Source organism: Protopterus annectens, chromosome 11.part0 (genome assembly GCF_019279795.1).
Source record: "Protopterus annectens isolate FY-2018-M chromosome 11.part0, PAN1.0, whole genome shotgun sequence".
Lineage (NCBI taxonomy): Eukaryota > Metazoa > Chordata > Ceratodontiformes > Protopteridae > Protopterus > Protopterus annectens.
Window position 1 is genome coordinate 701,703,786 of NC_056745.1, and position 17,770 is coordinate 701,721,555.

Here is a 17,770-nt window from a genome sequence, read left to right on the forward strand (position 1 = left end):
GTGTTGCCTCTTCTGGTATAGTGCTTTCTTCAAGGGGTTGGACAACACTTCCATCCTTGAAGCTGCTACTTGATCTTCAGTGCATACCTTTAATAAACATTATAAATTGGATATGGCCATCCTGCATGGGTTTGTTGAGGCCTTTTCCCAGCCTTCCATCTCCCACTCCTTTTCTTGAGCTTTTGTACACTCCCTAAGGTGAAGAATACTGCAACAGTGATATAGAAGGACATAATACAGTTTTGTAAAATCTTACCATAGCAGTAGATGTCCTTCTCTTTACTGTTACAGTATTCACTCCCTTAATCTAACCCTCCTTTTCCTGGTGCATTTTACGTTGGTTCCCCTCCTGGCCGAGAGTCTCCTCTTTCCATTTGCATTTTCTCCTTCTGGATGTGCATGGTCTTTTTTGTCCAGTGGAGACTTTTTCTCCTCTGGGGCAATTTATTTCTGGGTAACTGAATTTATACATCACCTTTATGCCCTACATCCTGTATGAGAAGCATACTTGTGACATACGGCACATTCAAGGTGAAAAGACTTCGGTATACTGGCCGGCCATTGGGCTATCCTTGGCAGGAGATCCCTACTGTGAATAATACTGCAACAATGAAGAGAAGGACTTCTGTTGTTATGGTAAGATTTTACACAACTGTACTAGGATCTAATTCTACTTACCAAAAGCCCGCTCTGTCGAACTTCATAACAACGAGACGAAGTTGCCAAAGATATAGTTTCTCGAACACCCGGCTCACTAGAAAATAACTCTGGGAAACAAACCACTTGGCCACCATGGTGAACTTTGCCTCTTAATGCACTATAGTGCAGTGTTGGAGTTGGTAAATTTAGTTGGGGTGGGGGGCATCACTGCCTTGTGGTGGGTGGTTAGTTTGAAACAACTGCAAAACAAAAAATGTGGATGAGCTTCTGTGGCAGTTTTCTCAACCAGAGAGAGAAGCAAGAGTTCAGAGGTATTGTCATGTATTGAGGAGGTAGAAACTACAGTGATGGAGAGAGGCATATCAATAGGCAGGACTTCTAGTGGTGTATTGGGGGGGTTGCAGGAAAGTGGTTAGCACAAAAGGAATGAGGGAAGATAGAAATTAGGGGTAAAGTAGATATAAAGAAGGTGTTTTGCTAAATTTTCAGTGCATTTTACGTGAATTCTACTGCAGACCTGAGAGGGTAACATTTGGGAGACAGGGAAGGGAACATAATGTTGGAGGTGTGAGAAAAGGAATAAGAAAGTAATGGGATGCAAGAGATTTCAGAGGCTTTATGTAAATAGAAAACAGGAATGCTGCAGGGAGTGATAGTTTACTAGCTGTATTCAGGATTCAGGTAACTATAGGCATTTTTCCTAAATTAATGTAGACACCAAGATCCTGGCAACTGTCTTAGTGAAAAGACTTGAGAATTATTTGTTGAATTAGTGGAATGAGGACAAAGGGGGTTTGTCAAAGGACATACTGCTGAGAAGAGCTGGTAGAAGTTAAGGGAATTTATTGACCAGATGCAGTGTAAAGGTTGGGAGTAAGTGGGTGTGATATATCTGTTTATAAAAAGACTATTGATTCCGTGAAGTGTTCTTTTTTTATTTTAAGCTTTATAATGTGTGGGCAATTGTCTGCAAATTTGGTGAGCCCGAGGCCTTTGACATCTGCCTTCACATCAGAGAAGGAGATACTAAAAAGAAGCGGATCCTGAACTGAGCTCTGTGGAGCACCACTAGTGACATTTTATGAAAGATTTGCTACCAACCCTCAACGTATGGGTTTGATTAGTGAGCCAGTTAGCTATCCATTGTATGACATTTTTATTTGATTTTTTTTTTTAATTTATCCTTTGTTGTTGAGGTTTGTCCCACTATTCAACAGAAACCCAAGGTGGTCTTTACACTACTAGGGGAAATTTGACCAGAGAATTTGGGAACCTAATGTACTCTTTTTTTGATAAGTGCTGTAGAATGTTTTATATATTTTATTCCACCACCAGCTCAAGCTGATGGACCTCAGTTTTACATCTCTTCTGAAGAGCACATTCAGTGCAACACCACTTTATGCAGCACTACAGTGCTTGCAATCCCAGCATGGCAAATTCTGTCAAAAGTTCTTTGCCAGGTCCAGGTAGGCAGAGTGGATATATTGACCCTTGGCCATAGTTTCTACAACTTCTCAAAAAAGTCAGCTAATTTAAGAACACAAGAGCTGCTTTCATAAATCCAGATTAAATAGGGTCAACTGATTGAAGCACACCTATTTTGTTTTTTTGCAAGTTCTACAATGACATGTTCTATGTAGCCCTGACTATGTCCCAAAGTGAACTGAGTTCAGTTTGCTGCTTGGGCAAATCATGGTGCAGGCAAGTAAGGATGAGCATGCCTTTCCTGAGTGGAGGAAGAGCGCTGGCGGTCCTTCACTGAAACTTTTGTGGAGACTAAAGCTCAGAAAGAAACACTGGCCTAACAGGGGTAGGTGATAGGTGGGAGAGAGAGAGGATGAGCATCCCTATCCTGGAGTGGAGGAAGAGTGCTGACGGTCCTTCACTGAAACTATTGTGGAGACTGAAGCTCATTAAGAAACACTGGCCTGACAAGGGGGTAGGTGGGAGCGAGAGAGAGGGAGAAAATGAGTAGGCATAGCCATTCTGTGGTCCCAGGGTGGAGAAAAATTAGTTCACCCCTCATTGTCCGCTAATACTGGACCCCTATAGGAAAATGACACCATTCTTGGTAACTTGACCCTTGGCTTCACAGATGAGAAAAGAACAAATCCCATAGGCAGAGGCTTCAACCTGAAAGAACAAATAGACCAGTTGAGTGGTGGGAGGAAGGCCTGATGATCAGAAGAGGTATGGAATAATTAAAGTCCTGTTCAGAATGAATGTTTATTTTGGAAAAGAATGCAAAATGCTTACCCTTCAGACTGTCTTTCATTTTCTTCCTAGAGTCCTTCATGTTCACCTTCAACATGAAGGATGCTTCCGTGCATATTCCTGTCAGACAGTACCTGACATTTGTGGCAGGGTTGAGACACTTCCAGTTCAGTTCTCTTCCATGCCCTATGATCTGTTCTGTACTCCCAGGTTGTATACAAAAAATACTTGGCTTTGGATTTTGTCCTTCTCATGGTAAATGAACATTCACATCTACCCTTACTTCACTATTTGCTAATTCAAGTGAAACCCTAGGAAGAATTGACCAGGCAATTAGGCTACTTTAACCTCTGTCTCAACACCTCTGTCAATATTCTTTGAACTATCAGAAATCAATCCTCATTTCTTCCCATGCAAAGTTATGTTTTGCAGCCATCATGGACACCAAAAGATGCATGCTATGTCTCACACAAGTAAAGACTGTAATGCTTTCCTCTTCTTCTCCTCCTGCCAGGGAGACAGAAAGGCATCTGTGGCAGAAGAAACCTTCATAAAGGCTACTAGAGGAAATTAAGGATGCTAAAAATCCAAAAGTAGGAAGTCTGTTTCCCCCCTTTTGTGCAAGTAGAATGGCACACGGCCTAAGGCAGCACCTATCCATTGTGACCTTTAGTAAAGGTCTTTTGTATTCATCAGTCAAGATTCACCTTTTGGTTGACTCTGTTCCTACCTCTAGGGCTCTGACAGCTGTCTCTGCTGTGAAACATTTTTGAAGGGAGTACTGCATCTTAGGCATTCCTTTGCCTCCTCCAATCCAAGTTTCACCCATGAAAAGCTGCCCCATGCTCCTTTTGAAGTAGTAGGCTTTGTAGCTATGACAGTTCTATCTTGGAAGACTTTCTCTGTTGCCTTTATTTCATCCAGGAAAATTTCGGAATTGCAGGCCTCATTGTTAATGAGCTCTATCCTGTTGTCTGTGTTTTGATTTTTTTTAACCTCTGTTTACCTGCTTTGTGACTGAGCAAGCAGCAACAGTGCTTGTGGGTTGCACCTGGAAAAAAAAGGCTTATGCCTTGTGGTGGGTTTATTGAGTTAAATTAATAAAATAAAATGAAAATAATACAAAAAATGTGCAGAGCATCTTGCATGGTCTTTCACAAGGGCCTGGCGGTCTTTAGAAACCGTCTCTTCTTTTGTGTCAAAAGTGCTCAGACTTGATACCAAGTCAGGCCATACAGCTCCTATTACTTTTCCAGATCTCATGAACAAAGGAGAAAATTTCTTGCACCCGTTGGATGTGTACGATATTGTCTAAAGGAAGAAATAAACTGTTTAGACAGACCAGTTCTTTGTCTCTCTTGTGCAATGTAAGCAGGTGAAATCATTGTCCAGCAAACCCCTGTTTAAATAGTTGGCAGCATTTTATACTGGGCTGAACATATTACAGCTTTGTGAGGCCAAGTTAAGGTGCTTTCATCAAGGGCAGCATCTACTGCTGACACTTTTTTCAACTCTTCTGGTAGTATAAACAACGTATTTAATAGGCAGAAAAATATTCCGAATCCCTGTACTCACTCCTTCCTTGTGAGTTCTGTTGCATCTTATCTTTCAACATCCACTCCTTCTGTGTCCAAGTTTAAAAATGTAACTAGTACTGTCACTTGCTGTCCCTGTCTTCATCACTAACTTAATCCTAACTTACCACCTTCTAAGCAATATGTTCCCACCACACTTGTTTACTCATCTTCCCATTGCTGGACCACAACTTATTACTTGTGACACAAACGTTATTAACAACCACACACCAGGTGTACATACACATTCCTGTGCTACAGATTTAGTTCTGCTCTACTTGTTTGTATTGTACTGTACTCTAGCAACTTTTTGTACATATGCATGTACGTCTTTGTTGCATGTGCATTGTTTTACATCCTAGCTTAACTATACAGTCTTTAAGTAACCTGTTTGTTAATTTGCTGTTAATACTGTGTTTGTAACTGGGCCCGAGTCTTCAATTGGTCAGGTTTTATCAGTGCTGTACACCAGTAATCAAAAATTAAATACATACGTAGGCTAAAACATTAATTGTTAAGGAACATTTGGACAGATACCAAGCAGCTATAGTAATTTTGCCAACTCTATTGAACTTTGTGGATGCTAACTGCATAGAGGTGTTAATTTTATCACACTTGATCCCATGGCCTGTACCTGCTGTGTCCTTGGCCATCTTGAACCAGCTAGTTCCACTACATTCTACTGGTTTTCATTGAACCAGCTGGAAACAGACATTGAGGCCTTGTCTGATGTAGCTTACCAAACCTCCGGAGAAATGAATGAGATGTCCATGCTGAATACTGGTTTGGCACAGTTTCTTTTCCTTAGGCTGCAACACTGCTGGGGAGACCATTTCCTGAGCTCCACTATGGAGAACATCTTCTTTGAAGAGACTCAAGTTAATGAGAGAGCATTTTAAGTGGGCTCCAAAGTAGTATTTTATAAAATATTATTTTACCTCTTGGGGAGTGAAGAACAGAGCGCCCATATATTAGTGTCTTCAGTCATCCTGATTTTGAGTCAGTGTCTGTACAGCCTGACTCAGGATTCACCCCCTCCCCAAGAAGTCAAAAAGATTGAACTGAGTTGTTAGAAATCTGTTGTGGATCTGGATTTTGCCATTTTATTGTGTTGTTTATTTTGCTGAGGCTGGTGATATCCATTTCATGTACCATAACAAATTAATACTGTCTTAATTGAATTTGTTTGCCATTGTGTATTAACAGCAATGAACAAGATATTCCAAAATCTGTAGCTTGGAGGCAAAATAGCCTAGTGGCTTGGGGTTGCAAAATTTGGATTAAGGGTAGAGTCTTTTGAGTTCCTACTATGTTGTGTACTGTATGGTACTTAATAAGTGATTTAAATTCCTTTTTGTGTCATGATCATTTTTGGAAAAGCAACCAGCTACCAGATTAAAAACATTATATGCAAGTGAAATGACATTCTTTGAAATAGTCTAGCAAAGTAGAACTTAGCAGCTTCAGTAAATCTTTGAAGTCATTAACATTCAAAGCAGTAGCAGAGAAGTGTTTTTGGTTGTTTATAACAGTATTTGAAGTTTTTTTGGGGGGGGTGGTTTATAAGTTACACATTCATTCTGTATGCTTATTTTTGTTGTGTTTTCTTTTGTCTCCCAGCTTTGTATGCCAAAAGGGCTGTCCTTCAGAACTCAGGCTGACAACAGAGACCCTCAGTTTCACTCCTTCATCATCACTCGAGAAGATGGCTCTCGGACATATGGATTTGTCCTGACCTTTTACGAGGAGGTTACCTGCAAGCAGATCTGCACAGCAATGCAGACCCTTTACCAAATGCACAATGCCGAGCAATATAGCAGTGTTTGTGCATCATCTTCCTGCAGTATGGACTCGCTAGCAAGTAGCAGTGATGAAGGAGATGCTACCTCACTGTCCAAGCTTCACCGTTATGACACTTATGACATCAGCAAAGATACCTTATATGTTTCCAAGAGTATTTGTCTAATTACCCCACTGCCCTTCACACAGGCATGTAAGAGATACCTTACTCAGTTTTATACAGCCATAACCTCCCAACAACCACCTCCTTTGCCTTTAGAAAGCTATATCTACAATATACTGTATGAAGTACCTCTTCCTCCCCCTGGTAGATCATTGAAGTTCTACGGGGTTTATGATTCTATCATCTGCCAGCGACCAGGGCCACATGAGCTGCCTTTGCTAGATTTTTCTCTGAGAGAATTGTTTGAACAACTAGGACTGGATCATATCATTCAGCTTTTTACTTGTGTCTTACTGGAAATGCAAATTCTCCTCTACTCGCAAGGTAGGTTTACTTTAACATGCTTTAAGTATACTGCTGTGTCTTACTTTAACATACTTTATAGATTCATAAGTAAGTACTGGGCTAGCTGCCCTTGTGAGACATTTTAAGCCTAATAAATTTTCCTTTTTGTGTTTGAATTAACCTATCCCATTTGGTTAGAGATTGGCATTACCTATCCCATGGTAAATAGATTACATCTAACTTATGAAATAACTGGGATTGTACCATAGATAATTTGAGGGGACCCAAACATGGGATAACATATTTAGGATTCTGCCTCTATTCATTAGAAGTACAGGGTGCAGTCCTGAGGTATATTTTCTATTTCCCATCCATTGATCCACATTGAGCTTGAATATAGACAGGGATTACTTTGTTAATGTGAATGGGAAATCTGTTCCAGAGTAGCAGTATCCTCTATGAGATATACCTGTCCCTTCAAACCATTCTGTTGATGTTGCAGAAGAGACTTAGATCCCCCATCCGTGTATTTCTGATGCCATTGGACTTGTTGATGTGCTGTAAATCCATCAGTATTCGGTCAAAGGATGCCTTGTATGCCAGACATAGGTCACCTCTTAGCAGTCTGTAGGTTACCAAATGTAGTGACAGGCCTTTGAGTTGGTCCATATAGGACATGTTGTTTAGGCCTTGTATCGTTTTAGTAAGTTATCTTTGTCTGGACAGATACATACCAAAAGTGGCATTATATTCAATGATTGGCCTAATGAGGGCTGTGTAAAGGGGGACAATGACATCCCTAGATCTAGACACAATCCCTTAGTTTATAAGCTGTGCAGTATAGAAGGACTTTCTGACAATGATGGACGCTTGGTGGTCAAAAGTTATTTCCCTGCCCGTATAATTTCCCAAATAACTCGGTCAACTCTTAGGGGCATATTGTCAATGTGGTAGTTCTTTGCATTAGATGACTTCCCAAAGGATACAATAATTCATTTTTGGCATTTAGTTTCAGTCCATGATTTTGGCAGCAGTTATTTATTTGGGACAAACCTTCCTGCAGGATGGCTAAGTCATTTGAGGATTCAATGACTGCTCCTAGCATGCAGTTGTCTGTAAACTTATCTGTGCCCTTTGGTTTTGGCTTTCACTTCAGAAAAGTAGATAGCAAACAAGAGTGGTCCCAGCACAGAACTCTGAGGGACTCCACTGGTGACTGGTCTCTTTCTGGAGATAACTTCCCTTCGGATGCAAATATCAAATCTGTGAGCTAGTCTGCAATCCAATGTGTGACAAAGGGGCTTATTCCCAGTTTTATGTTGTTTTTCTGTTATACCTGACTGGAGAATTGTGTCAGAAGCTTTGGCCAGGTTAAGGTATGCCATGTACAGTTTTGCCTTCATTCATTGCTTTGTAAACCTTTTCAAAAAAATCTACCAGGTTAAGCAAGCATGATCTGCCCTTGGTGAATCCAGACTGAAATAGCATACGCACACAACATTTGAACATGTCATTCAACAGGAACAACAAAATTAGTTTGGTATTATTTAGCTGACACTTTTGTTGTTTATAGTCTGTAATACTGTTTGCATTTCTGAGATGTTTGGTTCAAAATCTGATGTGCTAATCATTACCAGTGTGTCAACTCTGGAGTCTAGTTAGTAATTTTTAATCCAAGAGTCAGTGCACCACTTCAGCAAACAGCAACTCTTCCCTTTCAAAACATTACAATTTTCCTTGTTGCAACCTTGCTTAATTTGTTATTCTGAATGCATACGTCCTGTGGTTCAAATGACTCCTCTTTATCCTTTTCAAATCAGCAAGATGAATTAGTTTCCTGGGTGTTTTTTAGGCTTTTTCATTGGCAGGAATCTGAAAATTTATGTTTAAGCAAGTGTGTGTGCATCTATGTGTGTGTGTGTGTGTGTGTGTATATGTATACATATATCTATCTATATATATATATATATATATATATATATATATAAAAACACGTGTGAGTATAATTGTTGAGATAGACACACACACACACTGAGTTATGTCACCAAGTTCCTCATCCACTTATTCTTTAAGCATTATTGTGATCACGCAGAATAACATTTCTACATTGTACACAAGTGTAAAATTTAGCTGCATCAAGTCTCAAGAAATGCTATAAATATCACAATTGTGTGTGACAGGTGTATAGCATTTTGCATGAATATTGAATGAACAACCTCAAGGTTATGCTGCTCAATGCTAGGAGTCTTAATATAAAACTACACTCAGTGGAAATAGTCCTCGCGTTAAGGAGGTGGTGTATCGATATTCATTAAAGATAAATACACCACCAGATTGGATAAACAGTGCGATTCCCTGGAGGTACTTCAGGTGCAATTGACTGTTGGTAGGCCACCTCTTCAAGTTATTGCCAGGTACAGGACCCCATCCATGAATCAGGACACCACTCTGCTTATTTGTATCTACTTGAGTCTGTCAAGATACATCCGAACACCCAGGTTTTGGGTGACTTTAATTACCCATCCACTGACTGGGTAAATTATTGGCATTTTAACTTGCCCAAATGTTTCCTCGACTTTAACCCCAGTGCACTGGATCAGCTAGTTGACACCCCCACAAGGGATGCTAACATCCTGGATCTGGTGCCGCTGTGAGGTCTTCCCTAGTGAGATCTGAACATAAGTCAGTCTCATTCGAAGTAACCATCACCATAACCTGCCCCCAATCCCAGCAGCAACTAAACTAAAAAACCTCTCCAAAGCAGATTATAACCTTTTATGGGATGGTATAAATAGCTTTACTGCATTTCCCCCCTCAAATAGAACTGGCAATTATGCTGAGTTCTGCACCTGTGCTTTATACAAATACCTGTATAACTGTGTTGACTCAGCCGTACCTGATAAGACCAAAACAAGCCCCTCAAAGAAGAGCAAACCTGCCTGGTGGACAACTGCCATTAACAGGCTTTTCAATAAGAGGAAATTGCTATCTAAGAGTAAGAGGGAGTGAGCACTAAACTAGAAACACTCCCTGTTCAGCTTAAACAAGCAAATAAGACTTCTTGTGAAGTCCTCCAAAGCAAACTACGAATCCAAATTAGCTTCCTCAATTAAGGACAACCACAAGGCATTCTATAGTTACATCGATAACCTAAAAGGAAAGGCCCAGATTTGTGCTGAACTAGTAGTTAATGATACCATATGTACTGAGCCTGTGGACATAGCTAACCTGCTAGCCGACAAGTTCGGTGAAAGCTTCACCCCCCCCCCATCCCCGACACAAGTACCCCATGACATCCCTACCACCTGTCCTCTACCTTGATCTCTAAAGAACAGGTCATAAACACCCTCTCTAAGGCCAAGACCACAGCATCTGTGGGACCTGATAACATCCCAGGTTGCATCCTACATAGGCTCAAACAAGAACTGGCAACACCATTGGGTGCTCTTTTCAGTCAGTCTAAGCTCTGGCTTCATCCCAGCTGAGTGGAAAATGGCCATTGTTATCACCTTGCACAAAGGTGGTGCTTCCACTGACCCCAGGAACTACAGACCTATTAGCCTAACTAGTCTTATCAGCAAGGCCATGGAGCAAATCATCATGGACCTTACCAACAAAGATACAGGTAATCTCCAGACACTTGACCCTGCTCAGGTTGGATTTGTCAAAGGGAGCTCATGCCTGTTAAACCTGGTGGACTTCCTTGAGATGGTCAGCAAGGCCCTGGACAAGGGGAAATCTGTGCATACAGCCTACCTACACTTAGCGAAGGCTTTTGACACTATCTCCCACCCAGGCCTCATTGGCAATCTCACCCAGCTAGGTATCAACCCTTATGTCATTAGATGGGTCACTAACTGGCTCACTGATAGAACTCATATAGTCAAAATAGGGGACTCCACCTCCAACAGCAGACCTGTAACCAGTGGTGTTCCACAGGGATCAGTCCTGGGACCACTACTGTTTGGAATCTATTTCTCTGAAGTACAAACTAAAACTAAAGGTCTATGGCTGACAGTTTGCTGATAACTGCAAACTGGGAGCAGTCATACAATCTTCAAATGATATCAGCATCCTACAAGAGGGTCTTACACACACAAATTATTGTTGCCAAAGTCATGGCCTTAAGCTCAGTGCAAAAAATATATCATCATCCCTTTCAGTAAGTGCAATGTTCCTGCAAACTACCACATCAATAACACCTTAAGTATACACTCAGTGGTGAGAGACCAGGGCACACAGGTTGACAGTAACCGTACCTTTGATCACCATGTCTCCAAAGTGGTAAGAAGGGAATTCTGTACAGCTCATCTCGTAAGTAAGGTCACTGCATCCAGAAAAAAAGTTATAACCTCTCTGTACTCTTCCCTCATTAAGCCAATAATTAAGTACAGCACCCCTTTTGGTATGCACCTTTCCAAGCACGTGCAGCAGTTGGAGAGACCACAGAGGTTCCTCACAAGGAAAATTCAAGGTCTTCAGCATCTGTCCTATGTGGATCATCTGAAATCACAGTCACTTTATTCTGTTTCATACAGACTACTCAGAGGCAATCTATGTCTTGCATATAAGGCAATCTGTGACCCTGTTTTATTGGAAATGCTGCATGTCCGCAAGTTAAATGGTACACTGGTTACTCGCTGTAAAGACCTTAACATGGTATGTGACATTGTAGAACCTGCTGAAGGGACAGATGCGTCTCCCAGAGGTTACCACACCTTTGGAATGGGCACTCACTTCATATCAAACAGAGCACCTCATTGACCATCTTCAAATGCAATCTAGACAATTGGATTGGTAACCATAAATTCACCCCAGGGGGTTCCACATGTGTCCCTCTTGGACAGTGGCAATTCATGCTGATCATTGAAATAAGAGTAGAACTTGGCTAAGCTTGTTAAGGGGCCCTAGGGCCATTTGCCTAGTAACTTCCAATGACCCTATGAAAGGCACTGTTATATAAAAATGATAGTCATTATTTATTTATTTGTTTGACATTTGTTAACCAGGTTAGTCCAACTGGGCAGCAGCCCTTTTTCAGTGGAGATCCAAGGAGAAAAGCTTCAAAAAGTACAAGTAACAAAAGTAGTCATATGACAGCATTATAACTAAAGTAAAAATTAAAATTACAATATGTCTGAGTAAGTTGAAACAACATACTAGAAAATGATCATTAAATTGAACATTCTATAGTACAAAATTACATACAATAGTAAGCAGAATACAGAAAATATAGATACGTTTGTAAAACAGGAAGAAACAAATATAAATGTAGAATATGTATAGGAGATAATCCCAAGGTAAGAACCAATTTCCGATACTACAGCACTGGAAGCTGTAAGAATTACTGACTATTAGTAAACTTTTTTAGAAGCAGAGGCAGAGAGAGGAGGGAGACATGGTAGCTGCAGTAGTAGTAGTAGAAGAGGGGAGGTGGATTAAGTTGGGTGATTGCATAAGCTTGTCCATGATATACGGAGAGTATCCTTTAGTGTTGTTTTGAAAGAGTTAGGGTTAAAGATGTGTCTAACACTTAGTGGCAGTTTATTCCAAGCATTTGCCACTCAGTAGATGTAGAGGAGTTTATCAGTGTTTTTGTCGGGTGCATAAACTTGCAGAACATACTGTTGGGAGCTACGAAGGGCCCGGTTGGGAGTATAGTAGCTGTAGAGGAGTTTATCAGTGTTTTTGTTGGGTGCATAAACTTGCAGAAGATACTGCCCCGGTTGGGACTATAGGGCTGGATGAGGGTAGAAAGAGAGTGACAGGAAGGAGGAGTGTTCATGTAAGATGGAATGAGCCATGAGAAGCTGGGGTTGATGATGAAATTCCAGCCACTGCAGGTTTTTCAAGGCTAGGCAGCGGTGAGAGCAGTAGGGTTGGTTAGAGGCAAATCTTGCAATTTTATTATAGGTGAGTTCCGATTTAGACAGAAGATTAGATTGGATGTTAGTGAGAATAGGGATTGCATAAAGTAGGGTGGGGAATAGGAATGCTTGTGCAAGAGAGAGCCTAGAGACATTTATGAGGAATTGTTTTATGCCTGTATAGCAGACGTAACTTTTGAGGTGCCTTTTTAATACACTGCTGAATATAGAGATCGAACTTTAGTTGGTCACTCCTAGCAATTTAGTGTGAGGTTCAACAGAGATGGTGTTGTTAAGGGAGCAGACAGTAAAGGTAGCTTTATGACGTTGGAGAGATTTAAGGAGGAACAGAGGTTTAGTTTTCTTAGGGTTAAGTAGCAGTTGGTTGGAAGATAGCCATTTTGTAACTGTATGCAGAGAGACTTAGGTGAGGGTGTGAAGGTGGGTGATATTGTCAGAGGAGGAGATGGTGGAGTCATCAGCATATTGTATAACATATGAGAATGGACAAGAGGTCATTAGTAAAGATATTGAATAATAGAGGTACAAGCATGGAGCATTGGGGTACCCCAGTTTGTATGGGTAAGAAGAGAGAAAAGTTAGATTGCCATTTAACTGCCTGGAATCTTTTGGAGAGAGAGCTGGAGAACCAAGAAAGTGCAGAGTTGGAGAGAATAAAGGGTAGCTAGTTTGGATAGAAGCAATCTGTGGGAAACGGTTTCAAAGGCTTTGGAGAGGTCCAGAAATAAAGATGAGTTTAACTTGTTGTCATGAGAATTTGCAGTAGAATTAGTGAAGGATATCAGAGTAGTAGCTGTACTGTGATTTGGGCAGAAACCATGCTGTGTAGGGGTAAGCAGATTTTCTATCAGGAGGTGATCGGGGAGCTGTACATGGATGCAGTTTTCGGGAATTTTTGACAAGGGAGATAGAATGGCAGTAGGCCTAAAATTTGAGAGGACAGTTGAGTTGCCATCTTTATGTAAGAGTACGACATAGTTTTCTTCCAGATTTCAGGTATAATGTTTTCCTTGATTAATCTATTGATAAAGATGGGGTAGGCAATAGAATTGGAAGCAGGTTTTAGGAATTGAGGAGGTAGGTTGTCATCTGATGGAGAGCATGTTTTAAGTTTGCTAAGGAGTGACTTGATATAAATTGTGGGGATGGGTTTGAGAGAAGGGGGGATTGTGTGGATTGATGGAGGGGGAGTGAGGTAGGTAATGGTTTCATTTTTAGTTAGATTGTGAATAGAGTAAATGAAGAAGGAATTAAGAAAGGTAGCAGTATCAGTGGGAGAGCTGTTAGGGCATGGATTAGGCGATGAGGGGCTTCCAGGATATAGTAGCTTATTTACCGATTGCCAGACTTTTTGGGTTTGGAGTGAGGATTATTTAGTGGTTTCTGGAAATAGTTTTTCTTGTCAAAGGTGACTTTTTTTTAAGTTATGAAGCTCTCTGTAGTATTGATGATCAGTAGAAGTTTTAGATTTTTTCCATTTTTCCATGCACTATCTCTCTTATTCATAAGTGTACGAGTGGCTTGTGTTACCCAGGCGGCAAAGTGGGTTTTAATTTTTATTTTCCTGATGGAGGCCAGGGAGTTAAGTGGGTCTAGAAAGATGCTAAGTTCTAGGACAGCTTCCTACAGGTGGAGGTCATAGAGGAAGATACCTGTAAGCTGGGCATAGCAACATAGTACTTAAGAGACTTTTTTTCCCCTCTGACTGGAGTAACTGAACATTTATTTGAACATTCACCAGTTTTTGAAGTACTTTTCAGTGTTTTGTACTTACCTTATGCACCACAGGATTTGGAGCCTGTGCAGCCATATTGCATTCCCTCCCATTGTTCCTTTTACATACTCTTCTAATTTTTTTGTATTCACCCACACGAAAAAAAGCTTTTCCCTATGATGAAAGCAGAGAAAGTTCATTTGACTGTTACTCTGTAGCGCCACCAGATGGATAGAATTCGGGTGTGTCTGTAAACTTTCTTTTTTGGTGACTGTACTCCTTCTTCCTACTAACTATTACACCATCTTTTTGGTCAGACATCCCATTCTGTCAAATCAGGAGAGAGCCAAGCAAGAGACTTCATCATCCAGGCAGCTATCGGTGGTGATTCAAGCATTTTATAGTTTACTCTCTATCCCTACTACATGCATCTGGTATGGCAGCAAGGAGAGATTTGCAGTGGACTGTCCACAAATGAAGATAAATCTGTCCAGATTGACATTGTGTGAATTTAGCAAAAAAAGGGGAACAGACAGGCTGTGGTTGTTGGTCATAGAAATATGCCCACAGCTCTAACAGTGAGACATTGAGTGCGACTGATGCTGCATTACAGAAGAAGACTGGTATTGTAACAGTGATACCTGGCACAGAATGAAGAGCAAATGTCCAGGTAGAGGTATATTAAAAAGATCTGTGAAGAATTAAGAGCTTCAGACAGTGGAAAGTGCTTACCTAAAGATTCCATATGTATAACATCGTGAACTCCTGATAAACAGTATTAAAATGACATTGTAGACCTACTTAAGAACTGTGAAAACAGATTAAATGGTGAGGAAAAAAATTGGATGAGATGATGGAAATTAAATAAGACTGCTTGCTGTGCCATATGAATACACAGTGTAGCAGATTTGTTCCCACAGAGATATGTAGACTCATATGTTGGGTTTTTATTTGTGCATGAAGATGTTCATCGTGTTACCCTGCTGCAGTCATCACACTTGGGTCATCCTGTCGTCAGGCGGTCCCGCAGTCGGCCTGAATTCCAAAGTCTTGATCCGGTGTCAGTTGCTGTCACTTCTTCCCTGACATCAGTGCGCCAGGGGTATATAAGAGGCATCCAACGCCATTTTCTTCAGTCTTTCTTGCCACGCGGTGCCCGAAGCAGAAGCAGTTCGCAAGTGCCAGTCGGCCGACACCTGAGATTTTCGAATCGAATTTCAGTCCGAAGTCTTCAAAGCTAAGTACCCCATTGGGGAACCTTTTCTTGTCTCAGTCCGATGTCAGAAAAAGTTAACAATTGCATTTCTTGTGGGAAGCAAATACCTCATAAGGACTTTCATTCTTATTGTATACCTTGCCTAGGCCCAGACCACGATGTCACTGGTTGTCGGTTTTGTGCTAGGTTCAATAAGCGAACTATAAAGCGATGCTTTGATTTCACACGACACTACTTCGGTAGGAAATTTAATTACACTATGCCGTCGGAGCAACCGACTACCGGCGTGCATAAAAAATGCAAAGATAAAGACAGGCGGCCTAGATCCAAGCTGGACTCCGAGGCCTCGGCTGGGCTGGTCGCCGGTTCTCCGGTTTTCAGTGAGGTGTCTACGCAGCCCCTGATGACCGCAGGATTGGAACCCCAGACCGCTTCGGATTCTCAAGCAGAGAGTTCTAGGCCGACGCAGCCATTTTCCTTAGGCCCTACCGACAACATTGCAGGAGGAGAAGCCGGTGCTGCGGAAACACCTTTGGTTACAGAAGGTGTCTTCAGACCGACTCTCACCATAAAATCTTATGCTAAGCTTAAGACTCCTCTAAAACCAAAAAAGACTGCACATCAGTCTCCGGTTCAAGGCCCCATGCCTAAGAAACAGATGCTTAAAATGGCTGAAGATTTGATTTCTTTAATCAGGGGTTCCCAACCCCCCTAGACAAGAGGAGGATTATGCCTCCTCTGATCAAGTGTCTATTTCCTCAGGCTCCTCTGAGGAACACGATTACTCCTTTCCCCCTTATGAAGATTCTGATGCTGAAGATTCCATTCCCTCAGCTTCTCCCCCTGAAGACTATTCCTTTGGGGAAACTTTACATACCATGAGGGAACATTTCCACTGGGAAGGTCAGGACTACTCCGACTCAAAGAAAAGGCTCCGAGAGTTTCTTTTACTCCCCCCAGCACAGACCACTTGCTATTCCTCCAGTTTTAGACATTGTGGATGATGTTTACTTAGAATCTAGTCTAAATCCAGATTCTCTGCCTCCTGCTCCAGCCAAACCAGATAGATATTATAGAGTGCCTGACTCACACAAATTCCTTTACAAAAGCCCTGTTGCTGACCCAGAGGCTATCTCCCAGGGTCCCAAAGGGGCTAAGGCTTCTATGGCTAAAAATTCTGTACCCTCTGAAAGGGACTCCAGAGCACTAGATAGGTGGGGGAAGAAGGTTTACACCTCCACTACTCTAGCTATGAGAGCACTAAATTGTCAATTTCGCATGCTGAAATACCAGCAATTCCTAATGTCTCAAATAAAACAAAAGATGAGCACGCACCCTCAACAGTCTGAATTCAAAGAAATGCAGGATCTGTTGCATGCAGCTGAACAGGTGGGCAAACATACTTTACAATGTGGATTTGATTCCTTGGAAGCTTCCTGTAGAGCAGCTGTTACTGGGTCTGTTATATGTAGGTATGCTTGGTTAAAGGAACAAACTATGCCTGATCATGTTAAAGCAAAGTTACTAGATGCACCCTTACAGCAGGATGTCTTATTTCGGGTTAAAGCAGAAGATGTTTTAAAGAAAATGGAGGATAAGGCAAAATCTATGCAGACGGTCAAAGATTTCTTACAGGTACAACCCCCAGGCTTCAGCAGAAATTGGCCAGCAAAAAAATTGGTCCTTTCCAGCTTCTGACAGACCACAGAGGGGTAAATACAGACGCCCAAGGGGCAGAGGACAAGCACAAATCCCTTACAAACCTCGCCAATGGGGCACTGCAACACAGAAGGGAGGAAAAGACAGGTCCCAAACTACTAGAAGACAAACACAATGACTTGAACCTCAAACTGCCAAGCAAAAATCTCTTGGCAGCTCCCTTGGGAGGAAAATTAGCATTGTTTATAAACAAGTGGGGCATCGTCACAAAGGACAAATGGGTCCTAGACATTATCTCACAAGTATACAGATTCCATTTCCACACATTGCCAAGGATAAAAGGAATGCCAAACTTGCCACAAAATCAATGGGCAAAGGCACAAAAACAAATTACAGCTCTCATGGACATGAGAGACATTCAACTGGTACCTACACAGGAGCAAGGCCAAGGATTTTACTCAAGGCTCTTTCTAGTCCCCAGAAAGGACAATGCTTGGAGACCCATTCTGGACCTTTCAATTCTAAACACCTTCTTGCAAGTACCCAAATTCAAGATGCTAACACTACGGCAGTTTCTTCCCATGTTGGGCAAGAAAG

General features: G+C 41.5%; 1 protein-coding gene across 4 annotated transcripts in view; it reads left to right on the forward strand.

Moving 5' to 3' along the window:
- LOC122815561 (DENN domain-containing protein 5B-like) overlaps nt 1-17,770 on the forward strand; it is a 1,792,502-nt gene that overhangs the window by 1,066,684 nt on the left and 708,048 nt on the right. For all 4 annotated transcript variants that reach the window (XM_044088154.1, XM_044088155.1, XM_044088156.1 and 1 more), the window contains exon 4: nt 6,069-6,735. In XM_044088154.1, the coding sequence (XP_043944089.1) occupies nt 6,069-6,735 (667 nt within the window). The remainder of the gene's footprint in view (nt 1-6,068; nt 6,736-17,770) is intronic.